Raw genomic sequence first — 15,774 nt, 5'->3', positions numbered from 1 at the left:
GCTGCCAAAGGCCCCCTCCGCTCTACCTTAGCCAGCACCGTCTGTGATGGCCAATCAGGCTGAGAGAAAGAGGAAGACACACACACGTACAGAGGGACGATGACATGGGCCACCCTCCAGGGAGTGGTTAGTGCTGTGTGGACGGGCATCTAGAGGCAGTCAGAGGTTGGCTTGGCAGGGACGGCCGTCTCCCTTCGCTAATGTCTACCAGCAGGGCTGTTCACACTGTTTATCTTACTCTCAGACCTTCCAGAACTCACTCACTCTCTCTCTCTCGCTCTCTGTTTCAACTCTCTCGTTTCTTCTTTCATACACACACAACCTCTCTTTCTCTTTCTTCTCCTTAACTTTTTCTCTTCATCTCTATACCTCTCTCCCTCTTTCTTCTCTTTCTCTCAATCTCACTTTCCCCCTCCCTCCCTCCTCCATCTCTCTCTATGTGGATCCAGGACAGATCCCTGGGTGCTAATAGCTAAGTGACCGCTCTGTATTAAGCCCCACCCCTTCCTCCTGGCCTTGCGGTCACTTCCTGCTTCTCCTCCAATAAGAATTAATTTGAATGAAATCAGTGTGAATCATTCCATTGTACTCCACACCAGGCCTGGGTGACTTTCTTAGGGCCTCCTTCCCAGAACACTGTTGGTTTAAGCAATTTTAATGGAATTCTGTCCATGAAATGGGCCATGTTCTATATTTTGGTGTGTGTGTGTGTGAGAGAGACAGAGAGAGAGAGACAGAGAGAGAGAGACAGGGAGAGAGAGACAGAGAGAGAGAGACAGAGAGACGGAGACAGAAGAGATTTAGTAAGTATTAAAACAGATTTTCCCTCCCCTATTAGATATCTACCTCGTAATACTTCTAAAAGTGACATCCATACATCTGCTTACTCCTTCCATCCCTCCCTCCTTCTCTCCCTCTATGCCCAGCGAGTGGCTGACCATTGTTGTTTTCCCTCCATATGAGCCAACATAGTGCACCACACCCTGTGTGTCTGTCTGCTAAAAATACCTTGGCAGGACTGGATGTATTGTCTGATGACAGGCGATGTATAATGCAGATATTGTGTGATAGTACACACACACACACACTGATAGCGTGTGTCAGGTATGTGTTCTTCATTGGGTGTTTGAGGGAGAAGGTCCCATATGGGGGTTAGCCCAGACCCCCTACACCCCCTTTACCACTCCCTAACAACTCCTTATCACCCAACAGTGGAGGTGAGGTTATGTCATTAATATGTCATTAATAACAATTACTCTGACACCAGTGACGCGTATTGTTAGTGAATGAACCTAGATGCTCATTGTGACCTTTTACACAGATACTCAACACAACATTTACTTCGATTCCCATGTACAGTGTAGTCTACAGTCTTAGCATCTTTTTTTCTATCTAGAACCTAAAAGGGTTCTTCAGCTGTTTCCATAGATAACCTTTTTTGGTTCCAGGTAGAACCGTTTTAATTCCAGGTAGAACCCTTTTGGGTTTCATGTAGAACCCTTTCCACCAAGGGTTCTACATTAAACACAAAAGGGCTCTACCTGGAACCAAAAAGGCTTTTCCTGAACCAAACAGTCTCCTATGGGTACAGCCAAAGAACCTGTTTGAGACCCTTTTATCTAAGATTGCGTATGACTTCCTGATAATCAGTTGTTATGTGTGGTTGAGGTTGAGGTGAGTGTTATGATGTGGTGTTGGGATGAGTTAGTCTTATACAAGGTGAAGGTCTTTGAGTTGGAGATTGTCTTTCTATACTTAAAGTCCAAATCATTTACATTACAACTATAGACTCAGTATAGAGAACCTGCTGAATGTTTTTTCCACCTGATAGGCTAGCAGTGTTAAGGAGATGCAGGCCTACATATGAATATTCCTGTGGTGTAATAACTATTTTATTTCTTTGACAGTCATCTTACTGTAATAACATCAGGATGATCTGTCATGGAGGATTTCTCTCTCTGCTCATATGGCCTTAGTACATGTGCTGGTGTTGTACATAATACGTGTAGGTATCTTCAATCTGTCTGCTTCTCTGACTCAAGTTGAACAGGATATACAGTAGATAGGTAGGGGTCGTATCTTCAATCTGTTCTGCTTCTCTGACTCAAGTTGAACAGGATATACAGTAGATAGGTAGGGGTCGTATCTTCAATCTGTTCTGCTTCTCTGACTCAAGTTGAACAGGATATACAGTAGATAGGTAGGGGTCGTATCTTCAATCTGTGTGCTTCTCTGACTCAAGTTGAACGGATATACAGTAGATAGGTAGGGGTCGTATCTTCAATCTGTTGCTGCTTCTCTGACTCAAGTTGAACAGGATATACAGTAGATAGGTAGGGGTCGTATCTTCAATCTGTTGTCTGCTTCTCTCTGACTCAAGTTGAACAGGACTATACAGTAGATAGGTAGGGGCGTATCTTCAATCTGTTCTGCTTCTCTGACTCAAGTTGAACAGCGATATACAGTAGATAGGTAGGGGTCTTATCTCTCAAATCTGTTCTGCTGATCTGCTGACTCAAGCGTTGAACGGCATATTACAAGCTCTAGATACAGGCGTTAGGGCCGTATCTCTCAATTCGTGCTGCTTCTCTGACTCAAGGTTGAACGGGATCATACGGGTAAGTCGAGATACGACTACTGGGGTCGTACCTCTTCAATCCTGTTCTGCTTCTCGTGACTACCAAGGTTTGAACCGGGAAGTCATAATCAGTAGGATAAGCAGTAGATGGGTCGATATTCTCACATCTTTCTGCGTTCCCTGACTCAAGCATTAACAGGATACACACTAGATAGCGTATGGGCGTTCGGACTGTCAAGCAGAAGGCACATTTGCATTTCCCCTGTGGTTTGTGGCGGAGACGCAACCTATAACAAAGCCAAGACTAATTGGCAGGGATCCAAAACTTCTTCTTTACTGGCACCTAAACTTTGACAAATACTTCTTTGAGCTACCCTCTAACGCTTAGTGATCATACTGGACTAGACTGTAGATGGATATGTATACTCCTTCTCCTCGAATCACTAGCAGCAGGCTCTGCCCCATTAGTATATGCCCCATGCTGAAGTCGGTGGCCGGGTGCCACCAGTGGAGACCCATCGCGAGCTTTCCCCAGCGCAGTCGCCCACCTCGCGTGCACGCGCCGACACTGCCTACTGCGCTTCAACACCTGTCCCACAGTTGAGAAGCGTCCCCGCCGGGCCAGTACCATTCCGCTCCCTGACCCTGGGGTCTCCAGCCTCCGACCAACGCCCGCGCGCCTCAGACCACAGGGACAGCACTCATAGACCGGCTGAGGAGAGAGAGGCATGCCGCGTGCGAGGAGGGGAGACGGAGAGCGGGGATGCGGTGCGAGGAGCGGAGAGCGCAGAGCGGGACTAGCGGTTGAGGAGGCGAGATGAGAGGGGGATGGGCGTGCGAGCGAGGGGAGAGTGAGAGGATGGCGTGGAGCGAGGGCGATGCATGCGGGCATGCGGATGGGTGGAGTGAGGGGCAGATTCTGGGGTGGATGGGGCGGCATGGTGAGGAGGCGGAGACAGAGGGGCGGGAGGTGTCGCAGCGAGGCGCGAGCACGACGAGGCGGGCATGGCCGTCGGAGGAGGGGACGAGGAGCAGGCGGGATTGGTGGAGGAGAGGCGAGGATGGGTCGCGAGGAGCGGACCGGACGAGGAGAGGCGGGGATGCGCTGGAGGAGGCCGAGGCATGGTGGCCAGGGAGGGGGAGAGGGAGAGGGGGCATGCGCGTGAGGAGCGCGGAGGCATGCGGTGGCAGGAGGCGAGGCATGGGCCTGGCAAAGGAGCGGGAGAGGCGGTAGAGGAGCAGGGGGCATGGGTGGAGCGCAGGGGTGAGGATGCGTTGGCAGGAGGGAGACGGAGAGGGTGGATGGGTGGAGCCCGAGGGGAGAGGGAGAGGGGGGCATTGGGTGGCAGGCCAGCGGGAGAGCGCAGAGGGGGATGGCCGTGTTCCGAGGAGGGTGAGAGGAGAGGGATGGGGGGAGGGGGGAGTGGAGGGAGGTGGAGGAGGAGATGGAGGATGGGTGCGAGGAGGGCGAGAGGAGAGGGGATGGGTGAGAGGAGTCGGGAATGGGAGGGGAGTGAGGAGGATGAGGTGGAGGAGGGCGAGGAGGGGAGATGGGTGATGGGTGGAGCGAGGGGAGAGCGAGAGGGGATTGGTCGGAGGAGGGGAGATGAGGGGGCATGGTGGAGAGGAGAGGAGCAGGCGGATTGGTGGAGGAGCGGCGAGCAATGGGCGTGCGGGAGGAGGGGAGAGGAGAGGGGTGGTGGAGGAGCGAGGGAGGGATGCCGGTGTGCAGGAGGGGAGAGGGAGAGGGGGAGCTGGCGGGTGCGAGGATGGTGGAGCGAGGTGAGGGGTCGGAGGAGGGAGGGAGAGGGGATGGGTGGAAGGAGGGAGATGGATGCGCGTGGAGGAGGGCCGAGATGGGAGATGGGGGATGGGTGAGGAGGGAGGGGAGGAGGGGATGGGTGAGAGGAGCGATGAGGGGTGTCGAAAGAGGGCAAGTGGTTTAGAGACTGAAGAAGACGGGTGGGGGACTGTGGAGCCTCATGAAGGGTTTATTTTTCATGAAGGTGAGGAGGACAGGTTTGTGAGGAGGAGGCTGCGGAAGAAGGGCTAGTCCAGGAGGAGGTTAGAGGTGCAGGGATTGGTGGGAGAGGGAGGAGGGAGTCTGATGTCTTAATAATCAGGGAAACTATGGACCAGTAGAGGCTTGGTTTGGTAAACTTTAGACAAGTGGTGAGAGAGGAGACAGACCCAATCAGCTAGTTTACAATGGTCCTAATGAGACCCTAATGAGGTGGGCTTTGAGAAATGGGTGTGGAACACCCTAATTAAGGGGGTTTATAGAACATGTCAGAGAGAGAGAGGAGTGGGTGTTGAACATGTGTCTGAGATAAGGGATACAGAGTGAGACCCCAAGAGGCCTTTTACTCCCCTATGTACATGCAAATGTATGTGTGCTTGCTTGTGAATGTTTGGGTTTGTGCTTATCAGTGTGCGTGTACACAGGGTGACCTCGTGTGGCAGCAGTCTCAATGCTCATCCGTCATGCGTGTGCAGGTCCACATGTGCCTGGTTTAACCCCTCTAACGATACCACTGCATAACACGGCCCGGACCCCGGCCTCATCTCTCACATGTTTGAGTTGAGATTAAGGAGGACAGGCTGATAGTGGGAGAGGTTGTTCATCAGTCTGAAAGCAGGATACAGACGGGAGAGAAACATAGGAGGCCTGAATGTGTGGGAGAAAGAAGGGATGGAGGGATAGCAGAGGGTCAGAGATAGAGGGATAGAAGGAGACAGACAGGGGAGAAGCAGACGTGTGGACATACTGATCCTGCTCACCATACACCCTCTCAATCAGACCCCCAGACACATTCCCATGACCCTGACCCGAGAGAGCCTAACAAGCCACACAGGGCCAAAACAGGGTCAAATACAGGGTCAGACAGGGCCAAATACAGGATCAGACAGGACGTAAAATACACCGCATCAAAAACACAGGGTAAATGAAAGTCACACAGAGCCAAACAAATCTAGCTTAGTTTAACTGAACCTAACCTGGCTCGTAGCATTACCATCACGTTACCACAGGTTGTGGTGGAAACACAAGGCTGGAAACAGTAAAAACAAAGTGTAATATGGCAGGCAGAGCAGTGATACAGTAGACCCAACAGTCAAGAGTCAACAGTATACATCACGCCACACAGCGAACGAGGCTTACATGTCTGCCATACAGTATGATAACAGGACGGCTATACATTCATCTGCATACAGTCATGAATACACGGACGGCTAACCATTCCAGTCTGCCCATACAGTTGAATAACACACACGGCTATACCATTCCAGTCCTGCCCATACAGTATGAATAACACGCACGGTGCACACACACTGGCACTAGAGGGAGGAGTTGCTTTCAATGCTTTGATGTCCCTCTTCTGTCCAGCAACAGGAGACAGTGAGAGTGAACTGTAGCTATGGGAGCTAGCTTCCTGTGTCTGTAGATGACAATAACAGGCCAGGTCACTCCCTGTCCATATGCTCTAAGGTCCATAAATAGGTTTTATCATGTTATATAGAGACTAAAGAGTCCCTGCCCTGAACCTGAAGACACACATCCAGAGAGAGAGACAGAGAGACCTAGATCTTCTGCACAGATTCTGTGAACCAGGGCCCTGACAGTAATCTCTGTAAGACAAAATAATGTGTTCCAAAAAAGGTCCAGTTCCCAATGAAGCCCCTTTAATTGAATGTAATTGACAGAGATACCCTGCCCTGAACCTGAATACACACCCCAGGGAGAGAGACAGATGCCCTGCCCTGAACCTGAATACACACGCCCAGGGAGAGAGAGACAGAGACAGATGACTACACAGGACAGTAAATACAATGGATCCATTGGGTTAATACAGGGTATAGTTCAATTGCAGTACTGTAGGACATTCCACTGACTCCCCTCCCACTGCTTAGATGCTGTAAGCACTCAGAGAGCCCAAATACCTGAGACAATACAGTACTGTCTGTCTCTACTGTGCTCTTCAATTCATAACAATAGAATCTCATTCTACGTCTATACATTACCTTCCACAATATGTCTGCAAAGCAGCATTCAGCAACCATCTGTGACATTCCACCACATCATATTCAAAAAGGTATTTGTAGATCAAGAACCTGTATTGTGTCCTCTTCTGAACACAACACAGTTAAAAGCCTTGGCCTTCTCCTTCCTGTATGAATGGGCTACAGTATCAGCTGTGTTTTGACAGGACCGAGGGAAAGGGATTTCTAATGAACACAGTCTGGGTGTACAGTTTCAGCTCAGTGGTTCGTCTATAGTCATTGAAACCCTGTCTGTGTTAGCTAGATTAGCGCTAAGTGAAGTACTCCCTACCCACTGATTCAGGGTCCCTATAATCAGTGTGGAAAAAGTACCCAATTGTCATACTTGAGTAAAATTAAAGAAACCTTGATGGAAAATATGTAAAAGTGAAAGTCACCCAGTAACAATACTAGTTAAAGTAAAAAACTATTTGGTTTTAAATATACTTAAGTATCAAAAGTAAAAGATATAATAATTTCACATTCCTTATATTAAGCAAACCAGATGGCACGAGTTTTCTGTTTTTAAATGTACGGATAACCAGGGCACACTCCAACACTCAGGCATCATTTACAAACGAAGAATGTGTGTTTAGTGAGTCCGCCAGATCAGAGGCAGTAGGGATGACCAGGGATTTCTCTTGATAAGTGTGTGAATTGGACCATTTTCCTGTCCTGCTAAGCATTCAAAATTGTAATGACTACTTTTGGGTGTCAAGAGAAAATGTTCCTTCAGGGTAAAAAGTAAATCATTTTCTTTAGGAATACAGTGGAGGAAAATTAAAAGTTGTCAAAAATATAAATAGTAAAGTACAGATACCCCAAAAAACTACTTAAGTAGTACTTTAAAGTATTTTTACTTAAGTACACTATATATTCAAAAGTATGTGGACACCTCTTCAAATTAGTGGATTTGGCTATTTTAGCCACACCCGTTGCTGACAGGTGTATAAAATCGAGCACACAGCCATGCAATCTCCCTAGACAAACATTGGCAGTAGAATGGCCTTATTGGAGAGCTCAGTGACCTTCAACGTGGCAGCATCATAGGATGCCACCTTTCCAACAAGTCAGTTCATCAAATTTCTGCCTTGCTAGAACTGCCCCGGTCAACTGTAGGGGCTGTTATTGTCAAGTGGAAATGTCTAGGAGCAACAACAGCTCAGCCACGAAGTGGTAGGCCACATAAGCTCACAGAACGGGACCGCCGAGTGCTGAAGTGTGTGGTGCGTAAAAATAATTTATCATCGGTTGCAACGCTCACTACCGAGTTCCAAACTGCCTCTGGAAGCAACGTCAGCACAAGAACTGTTTGTCGGGAGCTTCATAAAAATTAGTTTCCATGGCCGAGCAGCCGCACACAAGCCTAAGATCACCATGCGCAATGCCAAGCGTCAGCTGGAATGGTRTAAAGCTCACCACCATTGGACTCTGGAGCAGTGGAAACGCGTTCTCTGGAGTGATGAATCACACTTCACCACCTGGCAGTCTGATGGACGAATCTGGGTTTGGCAGATGACAGGAATACACTACCTTCCCCAATGCATAGTGCCAACTGTAACGTTTGGTGGAGGGGGAATAATGGTTTGGGGCTGTTTTTCATGGTTCGGGCTAGGCCCCTTATTCTAGACGATTCTGGGCTTCCAACTTTGTGGCAACAGTTTGGGGAAGGCCCTTTCCTGTTTCAGCATGGCAATGCCCCAGTGCACAAAGCGAGGTCCATACAGAAATGGTTTGTCAAGATCAGTGTGGAAGAACTTGACTGGCCTGTACAGAACCCTGACCTCAACCCCATCGAACACCTTTGGGATGAATTGGAGTGCCGACTGCGAGCCAGGCCTAATCGGCCAACATCAGTAACACTCTTGTGGCTGAATGGAAGCAAGTCCCCAAAGCAATGTTCCAACATCTAGTGGAAAGCCTTTCCAGAAGAGTGGAGGCTGGTATAGCAGCAAAGGAAGAACCAACTACATATTAATGCCCATGATTTTGGAATGAAATGTTCAATGAGCAGGTGACCACATACTTTTGGTCATGTAGTGACTTTACATCACTGCCTATAATCATTTAGGTTAGGATCAGAAGTAGGCTGATCTGGTCCTAGATCTGGGGTTAAGGGTTAAGGACTACTTTTACCTTATGCAGTTTCCCCTATACAGTCAGTGTCAGTAAACTGTAGTCAGTGAAGCCCTGTTTCACTCAGTCATTGGTTTTGATGCTGTGTCTGTTAGTTCTAGCTGGATTAGTGCTAAGTGGCTAGGTCACTGTACCTGCTGAAACTGCAGGCAGAGCCSCGGGGGTTTGGCCTAGGTAACCCCAGGCAGGTGTGTGGGCTCAGCGGTTGACTAGAGGATGATTATGTGTGTGTTATTCTCTGTGGCTAATGGAGGATGTCTCTGACCAAGCAACTGTGTGGCACGGTGCACTGCTTGGTCCATCTGTCAGCAGCTCGTTAGTAAGGTGAAGACCCATATTCTTTTTCTTTTGCTTCTCTCTCTCTCTCTCTCTCTCTCTCTCTCCTCTCTCTCCTCTCCTCTCTCTCTCTCTCTCTCTCTCTCTCTCTCATTCACTCACTCCACTCATTCACTCACTCACTCACTCACTCACTCACGCACTTACACACTCACTCACTCACACACTCACACACTCACTCACTCCACACACTCACTCACTCACTCACACACTCACACACTCACACACTCACACACTCACTCACACACTCACTCAACTCACACACTCACACACTCACACACTCACACCACTCACACACTCACCACACACTCACACACTCACACACTCACTCACACACTCACTCACACACTCACACACTCACACACTCACTCACTCACTCACACACTCACTCACACACTCACACACTCACACACTCACTCACTCACACACTCACACACTCACTCACACACTCACTCACTCACACACTCAACACTCACACACTCACACACTCACACACCACTCACACACTCACACACTCACACACTCACTCACACACTCACACACTCACTCACTCACTCACTCACTCACACACTCACTCACACACTCACACACTCACTCACTCACACACTCACACACTCACACACTCACACACTCACTCACTCACCACTCACTCAGGTAAACCATTGGAAACATTCCAGGGTGTGCAACCTAAGCAAACACTGACGATTATGATAGTACCTTGAAAATCGACTGCTCTGTAAAGCATTCAAACAGCACTGTATTCCAATGAAAAACAGGTTTGGCCCACTAGCACTACACTGACTGTTGTATTGTGTGGGAGTCGTCTAGTGAACAAGGGCCCTATTAATTAGCTTGAGTGGGCTGGATTGTTTTGTTGGATTGTGAAGGATTGCTGCTGCTATGGAACATGACACAACACCTGCTCTCCTAGCCAATACAAAGTGGGCTTGTTCCTCCTCATGCACTAGGGCTGGTATGATGAGACGATTCTCTACCAATTAGTGTGTGATGACTCCACTGAGCCTTATGTTCTGACACCTACTCTAATGGCGAGAGAGACAGAGACAGCGAGACAGAGAGGAGAGAGAGAGCGAGCGAGCGAAAGAAAGAATAGATAGAGATGTGTTTCTGATAGTGAAGGGGTCAGCACTGTAACGGTTATCACTGCTTAACTCTCACTCTCTCGCTTTCTTTCATGCTCTTTTTTTTCTATTTTTCTCTCTATCACACACAACACACACTCAACTTCTCTTGGTTTTACACATTCCTTCCTCCCTTCTCTGTCTCTCTTTCCCTCCTTCTCCTAGTCTCTCCCTAGCCTTAACAGGGACTCACTGGACTTTTACATTCCTATGTAACAGTTAGGAGAGAGTAGGCGGGTATCTAGCTGTGTTGTTACAGTGTATTAGACAGTCTGGTATCTAGCCGTGCTGTTACAGTGTATTAGACCAGTCTGGTATCTAGCTGTGCTGTTACAGTGTATTAGACCAGTCTGGTATCTAGCCGTGTTGTTACAGTGTATTAGACCAGTCTGGTATCTAGCCGTGCTGTTACAGTGTATTAGACCAGTCTGGTATCTAGCCGTGCTGTTACAGTGTATTAGACCAGTCTGGTATCTAGCCGTGTTGTTACAGTGTATTAGACCAGTCTGGTATCTAGCCGTCTGTTACAGTGTATTAGACCAGTCTGGTATCTAGCCGTGTTGTTACAGTGTATTAGACCAGTCTGGTATCTAGCCGTGCTGTTACAGTGTATTAGACCAGTCTGGTATCTAGCCGTGCTGTTACAGTGTATTAGACCAGTCTGGTATCTAGCCGTGTTTTACAGTGTAAGACCGTCTGGTATCTAGCCGTGCTTTACAGTGTATTAGACCAGTCTGGTATCTAGCCGTGCTGTTACAGTGTATTAGACCAGTCTGGTATCTAGCCGTGCTGTTACAGTGTATTAGACCAGTCTGGTATCTAGCCGTGCTGTTACAGTGATTAGACCAGTCTGGATCTAGCCGTGCTGTACAGTGTATTAGACCAGTCTGGTATCTAGCCGTGCTGTTACAGTGTATTAGACCAGTCTGGTATCTAGCCGTGTTGTTACAGTGTATTAGACCAGTCTGGTATCTAGCCGTGCTGTTACAGTGTATTAGACCCGTCTGGTATCTAGCCGTGCTGTTACAGTGTATTAGACCAGTCTGGTATCTAGCCGTGCTGTTACAGTGTATTAGACCAGTCTGTATCTAGCCGTGCTGTACAGTGTATTAGACCAGTCTGGTATCTAGCCGTGTTGTTACAGTGTATTAGACCAGTCTTGTATCTAGCCGTGCTGTTACAGTGTATTAGACCAGTCTGGTATCTAGCCGTGCTGTTACAGTGTATTAGACCAGTCTGGTATCTAGCCGTGTTGTTACAGTGTATTAGACCAGTCTGGTATCTAGCCGTGTTGTTACAGTGTATTAGACCAGTCTGGTATCTAGCCGTGTTGTTACAGTGTATTAGACCAGTCTGGTATCTAGCCGTGTTGTACAGTTTATTAGACCAGTCTGGTATCTAGCCGTGCTGTTACAGTGTATTAGACCAGTCTGGTACTAGCCGTGTTGTTACAGTGTATTAGACCAGTCTGGTATCTAGCCGTGCTGTTACAGTGTATTAGACCAGTCTGGTATCTAGCCGTGCTGTTACAGTGATTAGACCAGTCTGGTATCTAGCCGTGTTGTTACAGTGTATTAGACCAGTCTGTGTCACAACCACCTCCTACTGCCCTCACTTCATAAGTAGCAGCGTTACTGAATTTTAAAACAAAATCCCCCTCAGGACACTGATACCTGAAACCCACACTATTGGTTCAGCAGAAGCTAGACATCAATATTTGATGGGTGTACCAACGTTAAGGCAGGCAGCACCGTGCAAAGCTACAGTACTAGCTGAATAGAGTTCATGGAATATACAGGAGTCTGTGGAAAGTCACAGGGAGAAACTCTCTGACAGAAACGTGCTGATGTTGTTAGTGACTGGGGTGTAGGTGTGAGGTGCTTCTCCTCCTTTCAGACACTCTCGCTCCCTCGCTTTCTCTCCTCACACACTCCCCCCCCCCTCTCTTTCTCTCCTCACCCCCCCCCCCCCCCCCCCCACTCTTTTCCAGCTGAATTCAACAAGTTGCCGAACCAATAACAGAGGGTTTACTATGACCAAGAGAGAGAAAAAAAGTGTTTGGAAAGGAAACAAATAAATTATGTCTACTGTTAGAGCCCATTAGCTTACATGCTCGTTCCATCCTTGTTGTAATGGGGTATGGAATGTAAAGGTATTCGTTTCAGCTTGTACGTCATTGAGGAAGGAATGCAGAATATTCTCTCTCTCTATGCACCATCTTGCAAAAATGTGTGTCTGATTCCTCACAGGTTTTGTCCTCTCTTCATTGAGTCCAGTGGAAAATGAACGTTTGGTGCATTGCACCCTCTACTGTTTGGATCAAGTAACGGTTCGCATATTCTGTTGATCCTTGTCTGAATAAATAAGTATTTTAGTTTAGGCTATACCATGGTTTTGGACAGTTGTGAATGTGTTCTCTAAAATGCTGGATCAGGTAAAGAGAATGTTGTTGGATTGAGACTGGTGACCTGCTGCACTGGTCCAGTGTGGACGTATCAGAAATCAACTGTAAGTCAACCAGTGTAAAGTCTGCACACCAGTAATGACAGACGACCGACCAACCAACATCCCTAGTGTGCTTTTTTAGAACTTGTTTTGGATACTTAGTTGTTCCTGTCTGAACCAGCAGCAGGATCTAGAGTTTCACTGTTTCTTTCCTACTGTATCCATATTCACAACAAGACAGCCCTGAACGTCTTTCAGACATTGAAACATTGAGACAGTGACGAGGCCAGATCACAGAATCACAGACAACAGTATAGATGGAGACATCTGACATCACTGACCTATAACACCCTTTCTTCCCCTCTCTCTCCCTTCTCTCCTTTCAGGTGAATGGGGTGAACGTGGAGGGCATGCGCCATGCGGAGGTCGTGGCCTTCATAAAGAGAGGAGGAGATGAGACCAGGCTGCTGGTGGTGGACCCTGACACAGACCATCACTAAGAAGATGGGCGTCACCCCGTTGGCCAGCCACGTCAAAGGTAGGCCTACACCCTTGTTGATCTGTAAAACAGAATATTTATTTAAAGTGTACTCTTATAAACCACGCCAAAGGTACAGCCAGGACAAGTCTCTAGTCTAATTGTACATCTACATTGTACAGTTGCATATTGAGAAGGCAGTAATGGTGTTGATGATCCTAATCTATAGTGAAATGTTACGGGGTAGTTCATCAAAACCAGCATCAGATAACTGAAATCTGAGCCTGTAATTTTGGCTGTTGGGTGAAGTTGCCCGTAGGGTGGATCAGTTTTACATTTCCCCACTAATGGTTAAGGTTAGGATTGGGGGGAGGAAAGGGTGGAGAAGCTGATCCTAGATCTGTACATAGAGAGTAACTCTGACCCTTCTTTCCCAGACTATGACGGTCCGTCCATATCCAACGGCTCCCCCAGTCCTCAGATCAACGGCAGCTTCACCAGCCGCTCCATGCAGTCACACCACTCTGACCTGAGCAGTCCAGACAACAGCCTGCAGGTGAGACGTGTGTGTGTGTGTGTGTGTGTGTGTGTGTGTGTGTGTGTGTGTGTGTGTGTGTGTGTGTGTGTGTGTGTGTGTGTGTGTGTGTGTGTGTTGTGTGTGTTGTGTGTGTTTGTGTGTTTGTGTGTGTGTGTGGTGTGTGTGTGTGTGTGTTGTGTGTGTGTTTGTGGTGTGGTGTGTTGTGTTGTGTGTGTGTGTGCGTGTGTGGACTATATTGGAGTGTACAGTATATAACCTCTTGTTATTTCGTATAACACATGTATCACATTAACACAGATATTATCAGAATTACACATCAGGGTTCTATTTCAATTCATTAAATTCAGGAAGTAAACTGAGGTCTACCAATTTTACCATTCCCACATTTGACCAATTCCAAATCATTGAGCAAATTAGAAGAATTGGAATTCCCGTTTACTTCCTGAATTGACTGAATTGAAATTGAAAAGACCTCAACCCTGCCATGCGTGTGTATGTCAACCCACACTATAACTACCAAGTCGTCTCCGATATTAATCTCTGTCTGTCTGTCTGTCTGTCTGTCTTTGTATCTAGCTGGGAGAGGACGAGGCGAGCCGTCTGATGGACCCCTTTGCTGAGATCGGCCTGCTCCTGAGTCCCACAGCGGCTGAGGCCAAAGAGAAGGCCCACGCCAAGAGAGCCAAGAAGAGAGCCCCTCAGATGGACTGGGACAAAAAACACCAGCTCTTCAGCAACTTCTGAACTTTTCTGCCACCCAATGAGAGAAGCAGAAAGACTGTCGCATTTGACATTTCTGAAACTTACCTTCAACATCCCTACCCGTTACCCCACCACCACTACCACCCAATCCAACAGAAGAGAATACGCAGATAGAATGTTGTTCTTTGAACGTTGGCAATCCAACACCCACTCCCCCCTGCTTCCAAAATGGACGGGATGGAATGATGGGCATCTCATCCTTTACCCCTTCTTTCACCCTTCTCTATACCCTCATCCCACCCCAGAGAGAGCTTGTCTGCTGGACTGAACTTGTCTGCTGGACTGAACTTGTCTGCTGGACTGAACTTGTCTGCTGGACTGAACTTGTCTGCTGGACTGAACTGTCTGCTGGACTGACTTGTTCTGCTGGACTTGAACTTGTCTGCTGGACTGGAAATAAGAGACTCAAGATTAGCAGCTTCTTCTGAATCCTCCCGTCATCATCGCTCTTTCCCTAAACCATCCGATGTCCTCCTCTTCTACCACTAACTCCCACTTCCTCTGAGGACTGCTCTGGAGAGAGGAGGCACTTATTTGTATTTAGAAAGTAGAAAAGCACCATAATAGGTTGTTAGCCAGCCCAGCTATAAGGAGTATGGGGAATATGGACTATGTGAGATGTTTGTGAACACTGTGACCTGATCTTAAACATTGGGGTTTGTTTTGACCCTGTAAGAAAGGAACGTACGACAAAATGGATAAAACTTTTCCTCCCATGATCCTCCTGTGATTTTATTGTGTGATCGATGCGCCTCAGACTTCAAGGATTCGCTCACCAGGAAAAGCACAAACTGGAGGCTGAATAGCATTGCTTCTGTATCATCTCTGTTTGTATCAAAACATCTGTTTTCTCATAATGTCATAACATTTCCACTTTGCTCCCTATGTTGGATATGAACTGGTATTCATAGATGGTGTTAACAATGCATAGACAATCAAAAGCCTTACTCCATCCATCCCTCTCAATATGATAGCATTTAAGTTACATTGACTAAATGCATGCATACATGCACACACACAAGCCCCCTATGATTATCTAGCCTATAGGCCTGCTTCACTCATTCTAAGGCAGTTTTAGTTCATTTAAGGGACCATTCTCTTTATAACATCAATGACCTCCTCTCCACTATTTCATATTCTAATGTCCCCGACATAGAAATAGAATTACTAGAACGGGAATTCATCAATCAAGTTAAGAGTGAATAGATCAAGCGTTGAGTTTTTTACAATGCCTGTGTAGTACACCAGGGGGTGCTAATAAGACACACAGCAACATGAAGCCACTACAGTACACTGCTCAGAGATGTATGAGGATTGGGAC

General features: G+C 47.5%; 1 protein-coding gene across 1 annotated transcript; it reads left to right on the top strand.

Annotated features, from left to right (window-relative positions):
- The first annotated feature begins 3,583 nt into the window (after nt 1-3,583).
- On the top strand, nt 3,584-14,789 carry LOC112075225 (Na(+)/H(+) exchange regulatory cofactor NHE-RF1). The gene is given in 5 exon segments (XM_024142248.2): nt 3,584-3,971; nt 13,030-13,171; nt 13,173-13,213; nt 13,591-13,709; nt 14,268-14,789. Coding segments are annotated over 5 exon segments (858 nt in total). The 3' UTR covers nt 14,436-14,789.
- Nucleotides 14,790-15,774: the final 985 nt, after the last annotated feature.

Source organism: Salvelinus sp. IW2-2015, unplaced genomic scaffold (assembly GCF_002910315.2).
Source record: "Salvelinus sp. IW2-2015 unplaced genomic scaffold, ASM291031v2 Un_scaffold3037, whole genome shotgun sequence".
Classification (NCBI taxonomy): Eukaryota; Metazoa; Chordata; class Actinopteri; order Salmoniformes; family Salmonidae; genus Salvelinus; species Salvelinus sp. IW2-2015.
Note: the sequence above shows the minus strand (reverse complement) of the source record. Positions and strands in the feature narration are given on the sequence as shown.